General features: G+C 32.4%; 3 protein-coding genes across 5 annotated transcripts in view; 1 reads left to right on the top strand and 2 right to left on the bottom strand.

Annotated features, from left to right (window-relative positions):
- LOC126892004 (uncharacterized) overlaps positions 1 to 23,930 on the bottom strand; it is a 502,972-nt gene that overhangs the window by 64,771 nt on the left and 414,271 nt on the right. The window lies entirely within an intron of this gene.
- LOC114330175 (uncharacterized) lies at positions 28 to 5,019 on the top strand. Its single transcript, XM_028279498.2, has 3 exons — positions 28 to 223; positions 831 to 1,063; positions 4,581 to 5,019. The coding sequence occupies exons 1-3, from the start codon at positions 70 to 72 to the stop codon at positions 4,605 to 4,607; spliced, it is 414 nt and encodes a 137-aa protein (XP_028135299.1). The 5' UTR covers positions 28 to 69; the 3' UTR covers positions 4,608 to 5,019.
- LOC114330172 (transmembrane channel-like protein 7) overlaps positions 5,020 to 23,930 on the bottom strand; it is a 54,228-nt gene continuing 35,317 nt past the window's right edge. For all 3 annotated transcript variants that reach the window (XM_050661401.1, XM_028279492.2, XM_028279494.2), the window contains exon 4: positions 5,020 to 16,160. In XM_050661401.1, the coding sequence (XP_050517358.1) occupies positions 14,277 to 16,160 (1,884 nt within the window). In that variant the 3' untranslated portion in view covers positions 5,020 to 14,276. The remainder of the gene's footprint in view (positions 16,161 to 23,930) is intronic.

The raw sequence follows: 23,930 nt of genomic DNA, 5'->3' as shown, positions 1-23,930 counted from the left end.
AACGTTCTGTGGCCATTTTTTCAAATTTTTTTTAAAGAAACAGAAGAATGAATTTAACCATTCGCAAAAATGGCGACGATTCATATACACAGCGGGAAAAACAATTTAGATTGTAAAAATCGAACAAGTAATATTCAAAGTGTACCTTTTAAAGTCCATGCCGACTGTGACGCTAAAGTTAACAATTTTTTTAATAATTATATCAAAGCTGATGAAAACGAACGTAAGATATTTGCTATTTATCTATATCTAATCTTCTTGGGCTTTTCCCATTTCGAGTTCGCTGTTTTCGTCCTCCACAGCACTATTCTCCCAGTCGCCTTCTCTGAGGTCTCTATCTATCATAGCATTTCCTATGTAAGTTTTCCATCTCATAGCAGGTCTTACTCTCCGTTTTGTTCCTGGAGGGTCCCAATCCAATATTCTTTTCGACCACCTGTGTACCACTGCAGGACTCTGTTTTCCAAGTTTTTTGTAATTGAGCATTCTATTTCCATTCTGTTCAAAATGTCGTCCCTTCTTATCCTCTCTGGTGATTTCTAGATATCTTCTCATAGAGTCCAATGTAACTGTTCCTATTTGATTTTGTATTGCTGTTCTCATTGACTATACTTCCGCTCCAAATAGGGTAATATTCAGCACTATGCTCTGGAAAATATTTTTTTTTTGTTTAGAGTGTTGTTCCATATCACTCCGTAGAGTGCTTTTGTGACTTGTTTTCATTTCTATATCTTTCATACAAGTATCATCTCAGCTTATCATTGACCCTAAAAACTTAAAAGTCTTAATAGTCATCTAAGACCACATATTTAATCTCTAATCAATTTTAGAATTAACCTCTTCGTTTAGAGGATATCCTCTAAAAGGAAAACACGTAAACTTACCTGATGGATACTTTGGACTTGTTTTACATGAAAGTATTCGGCCCGAGACTGAGAAATGCGATAGAAAATTATATGTTACTAATATGTTTTCACAGCTGACACATTGGAATTGGGATAAACAGCCAAGCAAGAACGATACCATAGTCCAAGCTCTAGATTGGATTGACATAGCGGAAGCAGTAAGATTTTTTTTACTTCTTTAAGCCAAATTATTTGTTTAAAATGGTATCACAAGTAAGGTTTTGAATGGCATTTTAAAAATAACTAATAAGTGTTTGCTTCTCTCTTTATAAGTAATTCTGCTTGTTCATTGGTGGATTGATACATCTACAGAAGGTTGTCACTTCGTCTTATCTTTTGCAAGGTTGGCTATACTTTTACAGCTTGGTGGTTTATCTCTTGCTATTTTGACCACACGGGTCTCCTCCATTTTGTTTGTGGTTATTCAATTCTTTTTTTTTTTTTCTGTTTAGGGTCCATTCGTGTATACACAGTAGATTACTTTTTCTTCTAATATCTTCACTCCTCTTTCGATCTCTCAACGTATTTTCTGTAATTCTTCTCAGTACTCTCATCTCTGCTTTTTCCAGTAGTCTTTGTGTTATGGCTGTGGTGGGTCTTGTTTCTGATGCTTTTTTCTGGTTTTACAGAACCAATCTCAGGTAGGGTAAGATGCTATTCATCTTCTTTAAGAGCTCTGTCTCCCACTCAGAGGTTGGATATCATCATCACTATCTATCTACCACTTCTCTGAAGTGTTTTATTGAACTGAAATTTTTTAATTATGACACTCTGATTCTTTCTCTTATCTTTCCCTGTATTATCAATCTTAGCATTTCATATCGCTTTCATTTCAAACATTTAACACTAGATTTCAAATGACTGTAGCTTATTTATGTATTCTTGCTTCAATGTCTGGCTTTTAAGTCCATATTGCAGTATCAGAAACATGTAGCATCTGAGAGCTCTTACCAACGAATATAGAGGTTGCATCTATATTCATTGCTCTTACCAAAGAATACAGCACCCAACAAAAAGCGAAAGCACCTGTCGGCTCCTTTGATATTCAGGGGACAGAAATATCGGTCGGAGAATGATCAGATTGCCACGTATTATTACACTAAGAAAAGTAATGAAGAAATCGCTCAAAACATTAGTCAAATTTTGGTTACACTAAGAAACAGAGTAATAATTAAAACTAGTGTTTTTTTTGTAGATTTTAGTTTTTATACTTTAGATTAGTGTTTTTAAGTTAATCTGATTTATATGAATTGTATTTTTTTCTGTAAAATTTAATATAACCCATATATTAATTTTGTACTGATAAGTAAAAAGGCCTTAAGTTAAAAATATCGATTTTGACTAAAGGCCGTATGACACTATGCATTTTCTGGTATTATTTCTTATATCATTTCTGATATTAGAAAGTTGTATACATTTTCTTGTACGTGCATTTATGTCCTGTATGATATGACACTATGCAAGATCTTGTATCAAAAATTGTATGTAATTCGGCACGTGATTGGTCGAAATTTTGTTTGCCACCCTGTCACGTTACATTGGTATGGTAGTACTGCGTCTACAGCTGATTTTAAGGATTTTATAAAATTTATAAACTTTTAAAAACTTATAAATTTAACATTTTAATGTTAACCATAATTTTTACGTTGACTGTTTGAGGCTGATTACATATTGGTGTTTTTATTTTTTTTTTTTTTTTGATATTTTGTGCTAAAATATTTGCATTAGAATTATTTTCAGTTTGATCCAAATTAGGAACGATTGTATTTTCCTGTATAAAAAAATTATGCAACGCAATAAAAGCCATAGTTTGAACTTTACTGCGAGCTAAATATACCTATGGTTATTAGCAGAACAGTAGTCCATATATTAAGTATCAATAAAAGATTTATAAATAATACCTACAAAAACACAAATAAATTCAGCAAGACATAAATTACATGATCCCATTTTCAGCCGCCATTATGACATTTAGATGTTTTACCAGCAGGTTATACGTTTTTGCTTATTGCGCAGTTCTTGTACAAGAATCTGTGTCTGACACAAATTCTTGTATCTATGACACTATGCATTTTTTTGACATATCAGAAACGATACAAGAAAATGCATGGTGTCATACAACCTTAAGTTTTGTATGTTAAAAAACCGATGAAATGTGATGGATTTTTAATGCTTCGTTGAATTTAATAGTTATGGTAGAGGAGCAAAGTATGCTAAATGTGCAGTCACTCGAGCGCTTTGGGGACCTATTGGGTTGTGAAGAGTCGGTCCTAAAACCAAAAAAAGTTAAGTAAAGTTTTCCATTTTAGTGGGCGCTTGCCATTTTTTAATTTAATTTTTCATTTCCAACAATCGTTTTTCCGATTATAACGCCATCTATCCATAATTCGAAAAAATGTTTCGAATAAAAGTTACTTATTTTTAAGTAAGGAATCCAAATCTGCAATAAAAAATGGGGGCTCCTATCTAAGATTTTAAAGTAACCCCCCACCCCACTCCCGTGGGGGGTTGTTTGGTGACATCCGATATATTTTTCAAAAATATTGAATAAGTGTATTTTACAGTTTTTCGATCTGATGTTCATTTCGCGAAATATCGCGGGATTCGTATTTAAAATATTAAATTTACCTCCCACTCCTCTCCGTGGGAAGTCGTGTTTGGTATCATTCAATAGATTTTTAAAAAATATTGAGCACATTTTTTAGTTTTTTGATCTGTCATTAATTTCGCGAAATCGCTTGTGAAACTTTGGGCTCACCCATTTCCTTACGCCCGGCTCAAATCGTCAGATTTTTGAAATATACACTCTTTTGCATGTACTTAACTTACCTTATCTTAATCTGACAATTTCGAGTTTTTTTAAGGATAGATTTTTTTTTGGGCCCCCCTTAACGAACTCTCCTGTGTTAAGAGCCAATATATGGTAGAGGTACATCTGCAGTGTACCAGGTTTCTCCCCATATGATAATCTGACGCGCTCGAGTAACTCCAAAAATCCCCGCTTGGGCTCCCCTACCATTAATTTCAAAATAAAGATGAAAATTTCTATCGACTTCTATTACTTTTTTTTTTTCGAACTAAAAAACTTGTCAAAATCGATATTTTTGACTCAAGACCTTTTTACTTCAATACAGAATTATTATACTTTCGAAATTTCTAATAACTTTGTCTTGTCTCTTAAACACTAAACAACACCAAAATTTTAAAAATATATTTACGTTCAACAAACATTCATTTGTCTTTCTTTGTTGTCACGTTGAGAAATAGCACTTACACATAATCCGCTAGAAAGATGGCGGCTGGATCGCACATGCGCAAAGAAATTTGGATCCTGAAATAGTCGATGCTTTCGCTTCTTGTTGGGTGCTGTATTTTTTGCTTAAACTGTTAATAGTTCTTCAGTTAATTATTATTCCTTCACTTTAGGATTCTTTCATGTAGATTCTCAGCATACACATTCATTTTTGCATCTTTTTGAGGTCTCAAAATTGACATTCTCAGCAAAATTTAGCTTGTTGGTATGATTTTTAGAGGCCCAGGGGCATTTTTTTCTCTGACGACTTACCTACATCTCATATTGATTTTTTTTAACTTTATATTGACAATCTTTGTTTATGATTAAATAAATGTTACATAAATATGTCGTTTTAATATTTTTTTTTCATATTGTTTCAGCTTCACAGTCCCATACTAGAAGAATAACACTGAATTTTCCAAAAATTCCTTTTCTTCCATCATAGATCAAAAGAAAATGTGCCTTTTACTACAGATACTTACACAACAAGTTACCAACACAAAAATAAGGAGTTAGTGTATTATATACATATTTTTTAATTATTCAATAATTGTTAAACACTCTGCAACTTGTTATAAGTCTGGATTTTTTGAATTTTGTATTTAGATGTAAAAAATATTAACTTTTATAGCGAAATCATGTTTTAATAATAATAATATATTTTATAATTTAATATCTAATTATTTAGTTTATTAATTAAAATAATAAGGCCCAAAATTGGCTTGAAGTAAGTCCTTATTTAAAAATTTGTTGTGTAAAAATGTAGTACCTATCTATTTCATGTAAAAATTGTTTGTTTAATAAAAATAAAACCATTAATGAGTTTGTTTTTATTTATTATGCATAAAAGGTGTATAAATAAAATATTTACTTGACTAGATGTTATCAAACCTTAAAAAATAGGTATATATAATTTATTGTATATATTTTTTTGTTTAAAACAAAGTCGAATAAAAAACAAATAAATTAAAAACCAAATGAAACAAAAGTATTCAAATGAAGTGAATCAAATTCCAATATAAAAACAATAATACTCAGCACACACATAATGATACTATAGTGTTTGTTATTTTGCATATATTTACAATTATTGCTTGACGAAACATAAGAATAATGTTAAAATATTTACAAAAGACTAAAGAAGTCAACAAGACTGAGTGATTCCTCAGGAAAGGAGATCGAGTTAACTAACTAAAGAATAAAGCACAGGAACGAAAGCAAGTGAAGGAACCTTGTTCTGATACCACACTGGATTCAGACTAAACCGGTTAACTGATATTAAACAATTTATCTGAAGTTTTTTTATTTGATTGAGTTGCTTCCGACACTACCATGAATCTTGTATACATTAACTGCCATGCTACTAGACACACGGGTACATTGAGCTAATATAGCCCTGCACTCTTCATTTGTTGCACTGTTTACTTTTATGTCTAATGACATATTCTTCTTCACGTGCCATCTCTAAGAAGGTCGGCAATCATCATGGCAATTCGAACTTTCGATACCGCTTCCCTAAATCGCAGTTAACCATGCTCTCAAATTGTTTAACTAGGAGATGCGTTTTCTTCCACGACTCCTTTTACCCTGTATTCTTCCTTGTATTATTAATTGCAACAAGTTATAACACTCACCCCTCATGACATGTTCCAGATATTGCAGTTTTCTAACTTTAATTGTATTCAAAACCTCTCTTTTCCCATTCTTCCCAACACCTCGACATTCGTGACTATCCACCCAACTTATTTTTAATATCCTGTAGGCCCAAAAAAAAGGCTTCTAATCCGCTTGAAACATCTTTAATGTCCAAGCTTCCAATCCATAAAACAATGCAGAGAACACGTAGCATCTCAGAAGTCTTATCTTTAAAGAAATTGAATTGAATTTATGAAATGAATTGAATGTCGACTCGATTCAAGTCCTCTGTTTAATAAACCCAGATATGACAATATCAAAAGGCACCGCAAGGAAAATATTCCAATATGCGGTTCAGAGAACCTGTATGAAACGAGTCTTTGTACTCTAATACAGAGTATGGCATTAGTAAAATTAGAAAAATCTACGGTTTCGTTTTGATTTAAATCTGTCTGCTGCCATCCCCCGATAGTACTATTTCTAGGTCTACCTGTTGTCAAGGAGGCTGTGCAGAAGACAAATTTACACCAAAACGTCCGTAGTTCTCGGTACAAAAATAAAACTATACCATAGTATGGTTAGAACGCCCTCTAACGGGGAATAAGTGAAATTAATGTCGACTCGATTCAAGTTCTCTGTTTAACCCAGATATGACAATATCTGGGTTAGTGCCTTTTGATATTGTCATATCTGGGTTAAACAGAACTTGAATCGAGTCGACATTAATTTCACTTATTCCCCGTTAGAGGGCGTTCTAACCATACTACGGTATAAATAGTTTTATTTTTGAACCGAGAACTACGGACGTTTTGGTGTAAATTTGTCTTCTGCACAGCCTCCTTGACAACAGGTAGACCTAGAAATAGTACTATCGGGGGATGGCAGATCAAATCGAAACCGTAGATTTTCTAATTTTACTAAATTATAATATCCCTGCTACAGAATACTTTTTTTCAGTTTGTTGAAAGCATTTCTTGCCTGTGTCCTATTCTCGCTTTAATCTCTTCCGTGTATTCATTATTTTCATTAATTATTGTAAATATATTTATATTTTTTTAAACTTTTTTTAACTTGTTCTCCATGTATTGTTATGCTTTCTTGGCGCTGTTGGACTTTTGCTATTACAATAAATTCTGTCTTTTTTGTGTTTAGGGACAGTCAGGTTTTTTCACTGACTTCTACCACTCTGTCAACCATTTGTTGTAAATCTTCAAGACATTCTGCTAACAAAATAGTGTCGTCGGCAAACCGTATAAATGCGTTCGCGGGTGCCTGTCGGCGACAAATTAGCAAAACGCATGCGCACTTTAAAATGATATAAATAATATTGTTAATAGATAAATATACAAGGTATATTTACCTACTATAATTTAATAATTAGTTATTAATATTAATTAAAAGTAAATAACCTTGTTTATTTATCTATTAACGGTATTATTTATATTAAGTGAGGTTAGAAATTGTCGGCGACAATTTGTCCACTGTACCCCCGAACGCAACTAAAGATTGGTCGACCATAGTGACGTCTAAATAGAATGCCAGAAAATGTATTGGAGATGTTAAGTAACAATGACGACCTCTCGTGGATTTCGGCGGAACTACAACTGAGGCATTTTTATTTTTATTGCCTTGCTATAATGGGGTTTTTAATGTCAAATCGTTGTCAGTATTTTCGAAAATCAATAAAGTGAAAAATAATTTAGTAGTCCCATCGATTAATCTACCAGCATCAGTAGAATCAAAAAGAACGTGTTCATCCTAAATATACTCCAAATATTCTGCAACGCAACATACAAATAAGAACACTTTTGATAAAAGGTTTGTAAGCTTTTAATTAAATCTTTTGTATTAAAATTTATTAATTATATTGATTTTCGAAAATACTGACAACGATTTGACATTAAAAACCTCCATAAAAAGAAAAAACACCTAAATTTTAGTTACGCCGAAATCCACTAGAGGTCGTCATTTTGACTTACCATTTCCAATAAACATAGAAAGTTGACAGTTTATAGAACAGTTGTATTTGAAGTTTATAGTTGTCATTGTGTTAAAGTTGTAAAAATTATAAAATATTGTAATATTGTTGGTGTTTGAATGAAGTTTTCTTAAAACAGAGAAACAATACTATTAATAATTAATGAATTTTTTGTATGGAAAAACAATTATTTTTAAGTCACGTCACAATTTTTCAAGTGAGAACGGACCGGATTGGCCCAAGCCTACCAATTAGGTACCCCTGCGTCAACTAGTGTGGCGCTTACTGTAAATAAGGACAATATTACTGGTATTATTTCTTGCCTTTCTTTAGTGCCTGTGTTATTATGATTTCTTTTCTATTAGATCTCGGATAAATACACAGAAATGCCAGAGATAAAATTTAATCACAGTATCAGTATGTGTGTACATTAAAAATAAACTATATTCATATACTTCAAACAAATCATTCACTTGGTTACCGATTTTCAAAATCACTGAATTATGCGTTTTCAAATAAAGTATCACAACATACATGAGATGCTATTCCTATTTTATTGAGTATATCTATTGAGAACTATTTAAAAATTTGGCAAATATGCAATCATGGCAGGTTTTTGTTCACTGTGTATACTTTAAAACTTATAAGAGAATGCACAACTTGTCTCTGTAATGTTTATACACTACTCCCAGAAATTAACGCACCATTTTAAAAATGGGTTATTTTTGGTGTCTCGAATTCCATAAACCTGTTGTCCGATTTAAGCGATTTTTTTTAATAAGTTATAGCTTTATTCTTTAAAGTTTGTTTAGCAGTAAATGGTTAACTTCAATGGTCAATACTTGTACTGGTGCTTCAATAGTATAAGAGGCCCGGTTTCAGGTAAAATTTAAATATGTTTGAATGTTGGTTTTTCTATAATCTTAACAATTGAAAAAGATTTAATTTACTTTAAAACTCATTTGAAAACATTAATTTCGGGTATATAAGGCAAAGCAATATATTTTACATCCGTTTTTTGTTTTTGTCGTCGTAATTATTGTAAATTTTGTGGATCCTTTGCTTTATTACAGGAGTACCGTCTAGTCAGTGTTAATTGTCAAAAGACCAACTCTGTCTACCTGGTTTGCTTATCGCTCCGGACCAGTCTTAACAATGGGCCAAGTCAGATAAATTTAATATTTACGACCGCATTAATTGAAGTCAACCATTTATTGCTAAGCAAACTTTAACAATATCGTTGTAATAGTATTGTTGCTAGACAGGTAAATTGTCATTGTATACCAGGTGTAACAATAATACTGTGTTTTTTCCTCGAAGTTTGGAATACCCTGTGGAATATTCTAGCATTTATAAAATACTGAAATTAAAACCCAACTATAGCCTCATATTTTCTTATCATTTATCATTATGTTTTTCGATTCATTCGCTTATATTGGATAATAAAAAAATTAGGTACTTTAACAACTAGCCACGTTCTTCATCATTACAGGGTGTTCTAAAGAAGTGACAAACTTCAAGAGGCAATTCTGCATGGAAAAATAATCACAGTTTGGTTAATAAACATATGTCCGCATATGCTTCATTTTCGAGATACGGGATGTTGAAATTTTTCTTACAAACTGACGATTTATTTATTGCTCTAAAACCAGTTGAGATATGTTATTGAAATTTGGTAGGTTGTAAGAGGTAGTTATTGCGCATTGTTTGACATACAATTAATAATTTTATATTCTCCATTGGCGCGCATACGAGTTATATTACCAGTATGCACGCTAATGAATATAAAATTCTTAATTGTGTGTCAAAAAATGCGCAATAACTACCTCTTAAAACTCACCAAATTTCATTTGGATATCTTAACCGGTTTTGGAGCAATAAATAAATCATGAGTTTGTAAGAAAAATTTCGACACCCCCTATCTCGGAAACAAAGCATTTGCGGACATACGTTTATAAAGCAAACTGTCATTATTTTTTCACGCAGAATTATCCCATAAGGTTGTATTGACGAAAAACAAGGCTAGTTGTCAAAGTACCTAACTTTTTTATTATCCAACATAAGCGAATGAATCAAAAAACAGAATGTTAAGAAAACATGAGGCTATAGTTGGGTTTTAATTTCAGTATTTTATAAATGCTATAATATTCCACGAGGGTGACGCGAACTTTGGAGAAAAAATCAGTTTAATTGGTACACCCGGTATACAATGACAATTTACCTGACAAGCATCAATATTATTAAAACGATATTGTTAAAGAATAAAGCTATAACAAATTAAAACATTACTTAAATCGGACAACTTCTTCTTCTTACGATGCCGTATCCCTGTACATGATTTATATTAGCATCCAAAAAATAAGAGTAACCCATATCGATTTAATTTTTAAAAGTCTCAAACAAATATTATTTACATGTACTGTTTACATTACGTAAATGGGTGACATTGCTTCTGCAATGTAGGCCACTCGTTTTGAAAACAACGGAGTCAGCAATTATGTACTATTAGTAATTCACGGTCACATTCAAGTATGAAATCATAACAAACAATTGGGATTTATTTATAGATATGTAGAAAGTAAAGAAAGGAATTTATTCATTATTCAGAAACCGACGTGGTTAGATTAGAGAGAGTATCCATCCCGACACCAACTAGTTACTGTCGTACATGGTGACTTAAATAAATATATTTCAGTAATTAGTGTTTCAACTAAATCAACCCCATCATCGGGGGTAACAACCCCCCAGTACCAAGATATCCTTAAGGACGTTGGCCATTTAATCTTATTTGCAGCCGCCCTGAATAGTTCTATGGAGGTCATATTCGTCCATTGTCGTAGGTTTTTAAGCCAAGAGTTGCGTCTTCTTCTTCTCTGTTAGGTTAAAATTGGACAACTGGTTTAGGAAATTCGATACATCAAAAATGACCAATTTTTAAGGTGGTGCGTTAATTTCTTGGAGAAGTGTATCTATTAAAACGCTTCAGTCATTGTACTAGACCTTATCAAGAAATCTCTTACTGTCATGAAAGAATCTTTAAAAACATGTATATGAGATCATCTTTATAAAATACATATTGAGCAATTTGTATTGTTCAACAAGAATGAGATCCAAGAGAGTATTAAGAATATTAAAAATTTACTTGAACAGCAATGTCAAGAAGTCATTTTTCTATAGTACTTAAGTAGACGCGTAAACGCGTCCATAGCACTAATGTAGTCCTATTTGGACGCGCATACGCGTCATCGGAGCTGAAAGAGTTAAATAATTGCTGCAATCGGTTTCAGAGACAAATCGCGAGACTCTCTATAATACTGACAAATCATAAAAACTGCTTTAGTGCTGTTTTGAGCATCGAAGGTTATTATGGGCGTTTTGTTGATACTTCAAAGAGCACCAGGTTATAGAATACTTATAGATGATTATTTACAATATATAGAAATACCTATTACCTAGTTAATTGATTAAAAAAACTGTATAGTAACAAAAACATTACCGCTAGTAAGTCTCTTGGAAATACCTAAGAAGGAACTGTTCCTGATAAAACCAAACATCTCGTATAAATTAAATAAAAATGCAGCTATGGTTTGTTGGTTTTATACAGCAAACAGTCCCGTTACAAAAGTAGGTATTTTTCATATTCTTCTACTAATATTTACATAAGATACTAAACTGGATATGGAAGGTAATGGACCAATTTATGATAAAAATGTTTCTAAAAAAAGTTTTTAGTTTTAACTTCGGTTTATTAATTCGTCAGTAGACAACTTAATCAATCACCCACTGTATTCACCAGATTTAGCACCGTGTGACTCTCTCTGTGGAAATCGAGCAAAATTACATGCAGGAACAGGCTAAGACTATCCGATCGATTGCAAGGGTGATGACGATAGTGTTTTTGGATGCGAAAGATATTACTAATTACTTGGGTCGTGTACTATGCAATTCCATTAGACCGTATCGATGCTAATTTGATAAAAAAATCTCCTTTATCAACATAAATCTTCTCCCAAGACCGTTGCACACTCAAAATTAAACCAGTTTGCATACGAATTAATGAATTCGGTACTGTGACGAAAAATTGTAAGAACAGAAACTAAAAAACGAATTTAAAACACAATATTAAAACAAGTATTAACCTATGGAGCTGAAGTCTGGCAAGTAACCAAAAAGTACAACGCTAAATTATTAGCCACTGAGGTGGATTTTTGGAGGAGGTCTAGACTAGAATACTAGACTAGAAAGAACAATCATAGATGGCATCGAAAGACAACAGCTAGTATGGTACGAATACGTAATAGTCCAAGAGGCAGCGCTGAAAAATCTCTTTGAATTTACTAAAGCTAGATTTTTTACAGTTGATTACTGTGAGTGTGTAGAGAAACATACTGCGGTCGGTCAAGCGAAACGTAGAACAGGGGTTACTGAGAGGGTATCAAAGTTGCTTTCCTACAAGGTAATTAAATCCATTTACTAAGGCTGAAAATCAGTACACACATTCTAAATTAAATATAAATAAAAGTTATTATAGTCGGTCAGCTGTATGACGGGACAGAGCCGATCGGTCGGCCCCAGTGAATGTACAGGGTTATTCACTATATTTTGACTCCCTTGTAAACTGCTTTATTTGCAGAAATAGAAAAAAATGTAAAATACAAAAGTTATTCGATTTTTAAATTATGTTTTTTTGACATATATATCGTACTAGTGACGTCATCCATTTGGGCGTGATGACGTAATCGACTATTTTTTTTAACAGGAGTAGAGGTCGAGTGCTAGTTCAATTACCTATTCAGTAATATAAACATTAACATGATTACTTATACAGGGTGTCCAAAAAAAAATTTTTTAATTAAATTGTTTAGTTAATAATTCAAAAATATTTTTTGGACACCCTGTATAAATAATGATCTTAATGTTTATAGTACTGTATAGAGAATTGAATAACCTTTCAAATGAGTTAGCACACGACCCCTATTCTCATTTAACCTTTAACTACACGCGCTGGCGTACTTTGTACGCCAGATATAAGAATTCTACTGGAAATATATTTAAAAATTTAATTTTTGACCTTGCTTATTTTTCTAACCTATCACTGGAATGTGCTTTACAATTTGGTTTTAGTTTCGTTATAATCGGCGTTCTGGAAAGATCGTAATTTACATTTTATTATTTGTTGTTTACGGTGGTGGACAATATACCCCAGGATTATATTACTATAAGTCGTAATATAAGTACATATTTTAATTGTTTTTTAGTCATTATGGCAAAAAATATATTTTTCTTTGTAAACAATACTTTTTCTCCTGTAAAAAATCACATTTAAAAAAATTTTTTATTAGTAATTTTATTTATCATGGAATCCAGTTATTTCATGATTCCAGTTATAAATCCCAATTGGCTTACTGAAAAGAAACTCCAAGTATTCACTGATGCCGAATAAGGTTTATAACAAACAACTAAGTGTATTTTTTCAAAAAAAATTAAACAAAGCCGCTGTTTTTAAGTGTATTTTCTTGTGGCGTACAAAGTACGCCACGCGTGTAGTTATGGTATAACTTGATGCGCGGGTAGTTAAAGGTTAAAAAAAACAGTCGATTACGTCATCACGCCCAGATGGATGACGTCACTAGTACAATATATTTGTCAAAAAATCATAATTAAGAAATCGAATAACTTTTGTATTTTACATTTCTTTCTAATTCTGTAAACAAAGCAGTTTTCAAGGGGGTCAAAATATAGTGAATAACCCTGTACATTCATTAGAGCCGACCGACCGGCTCTGTCCCGTCATACAGCTGACCGACTATAATACCTTTTATTTATATTCAATTTAGAATGTGTGTACTGATTTTCAGCCTTAGTAAATGGATTTAATTATCTTCGTAGGAAAGCAATTTTGATACCCTCTCAGTAAGCCCTGTTCTACGTTTCTCTTGACCGACCGCAGTATGTTTCTCTACACAATCACGGTAATCAACTGTGAAATAACTAGCTTTAGTAAATTCAAAGATTTTTCAGCGTTGCCTCTCCGTTTATTTTCTTTTGGACTAACTGGATGTAATATTCTTCAAAAAAGATCCGGTTTAAGGAAAACGTCATTGTTTGGTAAGGCAAGACCCTGTCACAACGCTTCAAAGGAAGTCGCGAAATTAGGTGAATTAAAACATAAGTTGTTGCAACATCCACCCTATTCGCCAGATTTAGCTCCTTTTGACTAACTTTATTTCACACGTAAAAGAATTCATCTGTAGGAAAATATTGTTATCGAACGAAAAGGTAGTGTTTGATAGTCTTCTGGATTTTCACTTCAGGAATGGAATTCATAAATTAGATCACTGGAACAAGTGACAAAACTTAACTACGGGTAAAAATTAGATGTAATTAAATTAAAATGAAAATATACCTTCATAAACTGGTCCATTGGTTATTAAATCTAATCTCACAAGTTTTGGCTTATTACCTAATTCGTATCCCCGTCCTCACACCTTTGTTCAGTTCTAAGTCTCTTCCGGTTCTCCTGTTTGATGAACAAGCTCAGCCTATCCAACAAAAATTGCTTATCGTGTCCCTCCAGAACCAACTGGTTCTTCAAAACAGACACCAAGTGTCTGTTAGCCGAGTTCACACCTCTGTAGTAGTACAGAGCGAAGAACAATCCTATGATACATGGTACCGCGAATTTTGCGGTACCCAGGAAGAAAATAATGGTCTGTATCAGATCAGGGGTTTGCCGAAACAAACTCACAGCTAAAGCCCAGACGGATTCCTTATCTCTGAAAGGTCCACATGACTTGGATGGAGTGAGATCCGAAAAGGAAAAACCTAATGGAAGAGCTGCAAACGCAAACGATATTAGAAGTACCAACATAAACATCGAATTTGTTCTAGAAGCTCTGTAGATGATGGGACTTGGTCTACAGTTGTAAACGCAAGCAAACTTCTTAATATAAAACATTAGGAAGAATATTATCGTGCCCATAAAAGAGATGAGTGGGGCGTAAAAGATGCCGATCCAGATGAGAGTTTGCGTGTAGACAATGTCCAAGGAGTGTTTTGGAAGATCGAAGGTTTGTGAACAAAGAAACTGGATTATTTTGTTTTCTACGTGTCGGGCCAATAACGCTTTTGGTGCGTTAATGAAGAAAGTCATTACGACTTGGATAGCGAAGTGAGTCAACAGAAGTTTGTAGATTTGTTGGCCGACGTAACTTTCCCAACAAGTTGGACCGTCTTTACAGACTCCGCAAGCTCTCAGGTCCTCTTTATCGCAGGTTATTTTATTCCAAACTGAACCATAGAGCACGATTAACGCTGAAAGTCTCAGGAAGACGATCCTGATGAGGGAACACTTCAGCTCAGTAGAAGGTTTATATTTCTCGAAGGTCATAAGGAAGTTGAACAGGAATGGGATCACCATGTTCAAACCGACTATCGTCAAAGAAGGTAAGAATTCGTACAAAAACTGGATGTACTTGTCCTCAGACGATTCTTTCGTACAAAAGGTGAACACTAAGTAAATTATACATCCACAGCCCCCTAGGATTGCTAACACTACAGAATTGACAACGATTCTGTAGAAGTATATCTTACATTTTTCTTTGGTGGACCGATTCTGGATTTCATCGTTGATTTTTTCGGTTTCTATATTTGCCTTCAAATCGTTATATATCAGCTGCTGTTTTATCTTCGCAGCTTTTTCGTTATCGATACAGAAATCCCATCCACCGAAGATGGTGTTGCAGTAATGGTAGAACTGTCCTTCTCCTTCTATGAGTCGTTCTCTGAAACCATTGGCTGCTGAGTTGAGGATAGAGAGAGCTGATACAACGAAACAGAGGATCACCAGTAAGAAATAAGCGACTGGTATGTTATACTTCATAGTGACACCTCCCGTCATATATTGAAGTACTTCGTTGCTGTAGAATCCGTAAAACAACAATGTACGTTCTAGGAACCCAGTCCCTTGTACAAAATCGAAAACCACATGGTTTTCCGAAAGCGTCATATTGAAATAGATTTGAGCACAACATTGATCTGTTGCATTTTCAGTAGAATTCGACGATGGGCATATGGTATTCTTCTTAAAATCCAGCAAAATCGTCGGTAAGTTGATGAATAAAAATACGAGTAAGAAGAGGAATACGTTCAAGACGAACAACCATCTGACGAAGAGAAAGAAGGCTACAATTCCCGTGCCAAAGTTGCCTTCGATGTACTTCATGGATCCTCTCCATAATCCTAGATTCAGCACGAATTCTTCGAAGCGGGTTTTGAAGTGGCCCCACATTTTTCGTCGTTTCCATTTGAATTGTTCGAATCCTTGTAGCCGCAAATTGGGTTCATTCTAAAACAAAAACACATCTAATTAATAAAAATTAATTAACTAACTAAATTAAACAAACAGATCAAGGCAAGCTTCATTGTTGAAATATTAAGGCCATCAGTACATAATTCGCAAATATTTTACGGCTATTGCTATTCCTACTGTTTCTGTCTTTACAGGGCAAATTACGTGTAGTAAAATTCACACTGGTATGGATATGTAAACATTACTAGAATGTCATTCTACTTGACAATGTCATGATTAACTTTAAAGAGAATGGCTTTTGAATGTTCTTGGATAACTGTTACATATTTGTATAATTGCAAATTATTAATTCAGTTAATAAATATTATTTCATTCATAGGAGATTCTGACCAATAGAAAGCTACAGAAATAAAAATTAAACTGATAATTTTTGATAATATCCTGTCGTCAAGTATATTACGTCAGATGCCCTTCGTTGCTACGAAAAAATACATTCAGTGAAATTAATGACAATTAATGTTTTAAAAATTATAAAAGTGATGACTTTCAACCGTCAAATATTTATAACTGGGTGCTTAATTGTACTAATTTGTACTTACATAAATAAATTACAATAAAATTTTGGTTTTGAACAGTTTTATTCATGAAATAATCGCAACAAATTGCCTTCGATCTATAAAATTATTATCGAATTTTTGCCCTCGTGACACTTTGACATAATTTAAATTAATTAAAACTGTCAAACTGTCACTCGGGAAAAATTCGATAATTTTAGAGCTCTTGTGCAATTACTACTGATAATTTTTTTACTAACTATGTATTCAGCGATTGTAATAATTTACATGTACAACAAAAATTAATATCGAGAAAAGATGAAAAGTGTTTAAAAGATTTTTTAATAATATATTGTTACTATGGAACGCTTACAATTTTGAACATCTTTAACAACAAAATACTTGGATCACAGAATATATTATCCTGATGTATTCTCCGCTTGGATCTTCCACAAATAATACACAATAAATAACTTTTTATTAAGTTCACGTCTTAAATCAATTATTTATCAAATACGCTATAATATGTATATCAATATTATTTAATCAACAACTCAAAATATTCCCGATGCCATGTCAAATATTTAAAATTGTCACTGATTGTCATTGTCTGACTGACAATATGATATGATATTCTATTCGACTGAGTGCGTCGTAAGACAAAGATAGATCTGTAAAATATTACCACGGACATTGTGTTCATTTTTTTTTTCGAATCCTGAAAAACGAATAAATATTTTTGAAAAATTTAAACGCAGAATGAAAGACTAAATTATTACCGAGGGCCGAAAGTCCCTTAGAATATATAAAAGGTTTATTTTGAATGAGATATTTGAAATTAAAAATCACACTAAATTTTCTCTTAGTTTTTCACCCCTGTAACTTATTAAAATAAACATTATAAAAGTTCTCAGGGACTTTCGGCCCTCGCTAATAACGTAATCTTTCATTCTGCGTTTAAATTTTTCAAAAATACTTATTAGTTTTCTCAGGATTCGAAAAAAATAAATCCCCATCTGAATAGCATTGCAGCCGAAAATACGTACCCATCCTCTTAAAAGCCCTTGAAGCAAAGCGATCAGATTTGACAAAAAGTGTTAACCACTACAGAAAAAAAATAATGTTCCATCTGGAAAAGTGTTAAAAAATGCGTCGTCAACGATACAGACGTTGTGGAAGAATCTACAACTTCTGGCAAGAATACCAATGAAATTTCTGAGCAACCAATAACTACTGACGAATCATTTGATGCAAAACTGGCACCAAAAAACACAAAACAGAGAAGAATGGAGAACTCATGAGGAGGCCTTTGTCCAGAAGTGGATTCAAACAGGCTGAAGAAGATTATCTAGAGGCATTATAGAAAGTTTGCGTTATCTGTTATCATACATATGCTTATTATAATAGAAGGAAGAAAATCAAAGCTGTTGTTGAAATGTGCGATTATCGTATAACAATCGGAATATTACAATTAAATCTTGTATCTCTCAATATGTTGATTGTCAAGAGATTCTGCTGCGTCATGTTTTGTTTATTCGTTTGATATAATTCGATATAATCGACAGATGATAAAAGAAAAGTAAACACACAGTACTCCTATTAATGGAGTAGATACAGAATACAGACTGACAGACTGTATGTATACTACGGCTTGTTGAAATACTTTTTGTATGGTTGTTATTAATGTTTGGCAACCTTTACATTATCTAGATAAGACAGATTAATGTATTTAATGAAATTAATTGTTCTTTATAGTAATTATTGCTGGGATTACTTTATCGATTCGGGGAAAATTATTGCTTTATTGTTACACTAATATGACTTTGTTCTTAAAATAAGTCGTTTAAAAGCTTTTATGTATTAGCTTACGCTTACGGCAATGACAAAATAAATAATATCTCAGAACGAGTAATCACTTTTGGGGTGATATTTATCAAGCCTATTGTGCCTTTCTGAGAATCAGGGGAAAGTACCGTAACATAATGACAGAAGGCTAATAGAATTTGCCTTGAAACAAAGTACGTGATAATGGAGTGCCTTCATTATCTTAATGGCCTTTTAAAAATGGTGGTAAAGTAATTAATGTAATACCCTTCTAATTCAAACTGAAAAGTCTCAGATATAGTGCGGTCACTGAAGGTTTTCACCTCCGATTTCGTTGAACCTCCATTGATTTTCATGAAAATTGGTGAGTAGTTAGAGGATACCTCAAGGAACAAAGGTGCCAGCTTGCGCTTTTACCCTGGGGGTGGATGCCACCCCTTCTCGGGGGTGAAAATTATTTCGTTAAAAATAATACCACAAGTTGATAGAGGGACAAATTGTGCGCAAAATTTTTTATAAAGTTATTAATATAAATCAATACTTTTTGAATTATTAAAGATCAAAGATTTTATTTTTTCGTAAAAAATGCATGTTTTAAAGCTGTTTTACACGTATAATTCAAAAACTATAAACTTTTGCAAAAAAAGTTATTATGTATTACCAAAATTAAAGATAATAAAAAATTGAATACATTTCTCATTTAAAGAACTACACTAATGTTAATTCAAAGTGAGTTATGGGTAATTTTTCGACGAGTAAGCAATTCTAAGTATTCAAGCTTAAATAACGGGAAAACGATGCATTTTATAAAATATACCTACTAAGCACTTGTCAAAGTACTTCAAAACACCTATCAAACGAGCTCCAGAAGAAGTTAATAGCGTCAAAATTAAGCAAGTTATGATGAAAATAAGAGAACCCTTTCGAATTTTTTTGGAAAAAGTGAAAAATTAAACATACACCATTTCCACAAAAATTAAAATTTATAGAAATCCTTACAAGAGTTTCTTTATATTAGCATAAATAATGATTTCAACACTTTTGACTGGTTTAGAATGCATATTCCTGAAAAAAAAAAGATATAATTTTAAAAAATCAGAATTTTTCTAGTTATTGTAATTTTTATTTTCTTTCAATAATAACTCCAAAAATACTCAATATACGAAAAAAATGATATACAGTATGTCCCTGTAAGTTGTATCCATATGGAAAACTTTTTTATTATTAATTTTACGAAAAAAAGTTATTCTTTATAAAAAGCTCTGCATGGTCCAAAACCTAAGATTTAACCATCAAATATCAAATTTTTTGAATATTATACGAGGTATGTCAAAAAGTTTGAATTTCACTCAAGAGTAAAGTAGCTTTATTTTTCGTAATATTGGAAATTGCTATTATGAAGAGTTGTTTGGAATTAAAAACTATATTCTAATATGCATCTGATATCTCAAAACTAACCGAGCTATTTAAAAAAAAACAATAACATTTTTTGGAAAATTTTTTAAAAGATACCTTTTGAAACATTTTTGGAGCATACATTTTAATGCTATTAGACAAGGCGAAAACGGCGGGTTCGAAGGGAAAAATATTCCCATGAAATTTTTTTGCATAATTATATTCGTGAGACATCCCAGAATAAGGTTCAAGAAGTCGCCCACGTGAAAAGTGGGCCAATTTTTTTTAACAATTTTTTTTTAATCAAATTGCAAGAATCAATATTTTTGTCCTAAACAATTTTTTCTTCAATTTTTTGGACCATTCTGGACAAAAAAGGTCTCTTATAATTTTTCTTTAAAGTTGATCGTTTTCGACTTATAAGCAATTTAAAATTGAAAAAAACGAAAAATGGCGATTTTCAAGGCTTAATAACTCGGTTAAAAGTTATTATTATGAAAGTCAATATATGACTAAATTAAAGTTTAAAGCCCGCCCTACAAGATCCTGAAGAAATTTTTGTCATTATTTTATTACTAAGCTGTTATTTTTAAGTATGTAATAATAATATGCGCCATGCACGTGTGCGGCTGCTGTAAATGCTGAGTGCGAGAGAGAAGCTATTCCAGCAGAACAATTGTGCATCTTACTCGCACTCACATTTACAGCCGAGTCAATACGATCTAACCGCTAATGTTATTAATTAAAAATAACAGCTTAGTAGTACATTAATGACACAGATTTCTTCAGGATCATGTAGCGGCGACTTTAAACTTTGATTTAGTCACTTTCTGACTTTCATAATAATAATTTTTAACTGAGTTATTAAGTCTTAAAAATGGCCATTTTCGCCTTTTTCAAATTTTAAATTGCTTATAACTCGAAAAAGATCAACTTTAGAGAAAAATTATAAGAGACCTTTTTTGTCCAGAATGGTCCAAAAAACCTAAAACAAATTAGTCCGGGCCAAAAATATTGATTTTTGTAATTAGATTAAAAAAAAATAAAAAAAAATTGGCCCACTTTTCTCGTGGGCGACTTCTTGAACCTTATTCTGGGATGTCTCACGAATGTGATTATGCAAAAATATCTCATGGGAATATTTTTCCCAACGAACCCGCCGTTTCCGCCTTGTCTATATCAACTTGTTCGTGGGCTCATCTGATAGATATTTTTAAATACTTTGGAAAATGTTTAGTAAGTCTAAAAAACTCTAACATGAAGTAAAAACCACTTCTATGTAATTGGTATATTTATTAAAAATTTAAAAATCCCAATTGATTGAATAAAATGTGTCCAATTCAGAACGTTTTCGGACCTATCAGTCCATCATCAGTGAATATAAAATAGAATAAGCAATCCCACTATTAAAATTGAAAGATATTTGAAATTTTGAATGTTAAAAAATGTGGTTATGATTACTTACTTGAATACTTGCTAAATAGCCCTAGAACCAAACAATGGTTGAATTTATAATTCAATCTACATTATGTCATAGTAATATTGAACAGGCTAAACGCCGATGTTAAAAGATATAACCTCCGGGAACATGGTGAAACCCTACCAGGAAACTTAAACCCTAGCAGGCAACACTTGGTACTCAACGTTGGCCTAAGATGCTTGTTTAAGTTTCTTGGTAGGGTTTCACCATGTTCCCGGAGGTTATATCTTTTAACATCGGCGTTTAGCCTGTTCAATATTACTATGACATAATGTAGATTGAATTATAAATTTAACCATTGTTTGGTTCTGGGGCTATTTAGCAAGTATTCGAGTAAGTAATCATAACCACATTTTTTAACTTTCAAAATTTCAACCATCTTTCAATTTTAATAGTGGGATTACTTATTCTATTTTAGATTCACTGAAGATGGACTGATAGGTCCGAAAACGTTCTGAATTGGACACATTTTATTTAATCCATTGGGATTTTTAAATTTTTAATAAATATACCAATTACATAGAAGTGGTTTTTACTCCATGTCAGAGTTTTTTAACTATATTGTATTGGGACCGTGCAAGTTCGGTAAAGCGACACCTGGTTTCTACGCTCTGCAACTTTATTCGCACTTTTAATTATATTGGCCAATTATATTTGTCCTAGTTACTGGATAATTGTCAAGGCCATAGTCCAAAAAAATAATACGAAGAAAAAAGAAGATTTAGGTTATATTATTAAAACGTAAACAATTGTATGTAGTAAATAAAATTAGTTATTAAAATGCAGTACTGCAAGCAAAATACAATTAATTAAATTTACCTTTATATAATAATTGCATATCATATCAATAGGGCTTTTCATCGACTGTCATTTGTTTCGAGCTTCTGTCATGTGTCACATAATATTAATATATCTACGCCATACGTATTTGGTTTGTATCATTGGTATATATCAATAACGTATGACGTAGATATATTAATATTATGTGACACATGACAGAAGCTCGAAACAAATGACTGTGAATGAAAAGCCCTATTAATTGTGTTTGAGTTTGTATTGAGAAACATATGCCAAATCAAAATGCTTCTTTAATAGGGCTTTTCATCGATTGTCATTTATTTCGAGCTTCTGTCATGTGTCACATAATATTAATATATCTACGTCATACGTCTTTGGTTTGTATCATTGGTTATACCAATACCGTATGTCGTAGATATATTAATATTATGTGACACATGACAGAAGCTCGAAACAAATGACTGTGAATGAAAAGCCCTATATTGTGGAGCAATATATAATTTTTCTTCTTCAACTACAGTAGGTATGAAATGTACGTCAATTTGACAATTTCAATTGATAATATGAATTATTTAAGAAAGTTGCAATATTTCTCCGCTATTCGCGCACGATCGTTTCTCGTATGCCTTCCAAGTACTTGCACACTGCGAATACAGCCAACCTAGGGAACTTCCCTTTTTAGTTTAATAAGTTTATGTTATAAAATGCATCATTTCCCGTTATTTAACCGCTTAACGCACACATTTATTTGCAAAAATACGTCAAAAAATTACCTATTTATTTTATTACAGTAAAATAAACTACGAACAAGACTATTGTCACTAGATATAATCTAAAGTAAAAAAAAACACATATTTTATTAGAAAAATATAAAATAACAAATACCCTCATGCGCTCACCCGAGTTAACTCGGTCGTAACTTTTTACATACAAAATACTACAAGTAAGAGAATAAAATCGCAATTATTCAAGTATAATAATGTTAAATATTGCTGACAGTGTGATACACTCTAAAACAAGGGGTTACACACAGGGGTACGTCACAGTCAGGGCAGAACGTGACGTCAGCAAAATAGAATTCTACTCATTGTGATCCCACCCCAGTCGGCAGTGGATCGTACAAAGTTTACAATTAGAAACGAAAAAACAAGTGGGCACGGGCGCCCATATAAAAATTTAAATTTTTAGGGGGGCCAGACGTGAAGATGTTGCAGATTACATTTCGTATACTTTGGATAACCATATAATATAGTTTAAGCATCCGAAAAGTTAGGGGGGACCGTTATTTAGCGCTAGAGGAATTAAAACGCGTAGGCGCCTTATATATCGTACAAATATTTTAAACACGAGGCAACTCGGTTAAGCGAAAATAGAAACGTAGTTTAAAACCGAGTTAACTCGGGTAAGCACGTTAAGCGGTTAAGCTTGAATACTTAGATTCGGGTAGTCGCCGAAAGAAATATACGTTCAATTACCTATAACTCACTTTTCGTTAACACTAAAAGGTTTTTCGAGTAAGGAATTTATTTCATTTTTTATTAGCTTCTATTTTGGTAATAATAACTTTTTGTAAAAACTTATAGGTTTTGAATTTTTTATAAAAAATCGGTTAAAAACATACATTTTTCTCACGAAAAATTAAAATATTTAATCTTTAATAACTCAAAAAGTTATGATTTATTTAAATAATTTTATATAACAAATTTTGCTTAGAGTTAGTCCCTCTATCGAATTATGGGGTTATTTTTGATAAAA

The sequence above is a fragment of the Diabrotica virgifera genome, chromosome 9 (genome assembly GCF_917563875.1).
Source record: "Diabrotica virgifera virgifera chromosome 9, PGI_DIABVI_V3a".
Lineage (NCBI taxonomy): Eukaryota > Metazoa > Arthropoda > Insecta > Coleoptera > Chrysomelidae > Diabrotica > Diabrotica virgifera.
Note: the sequence above shows the minus strand (reverse complement) of the source record. Positions and strands in the feature narration are given on the sequence as shown.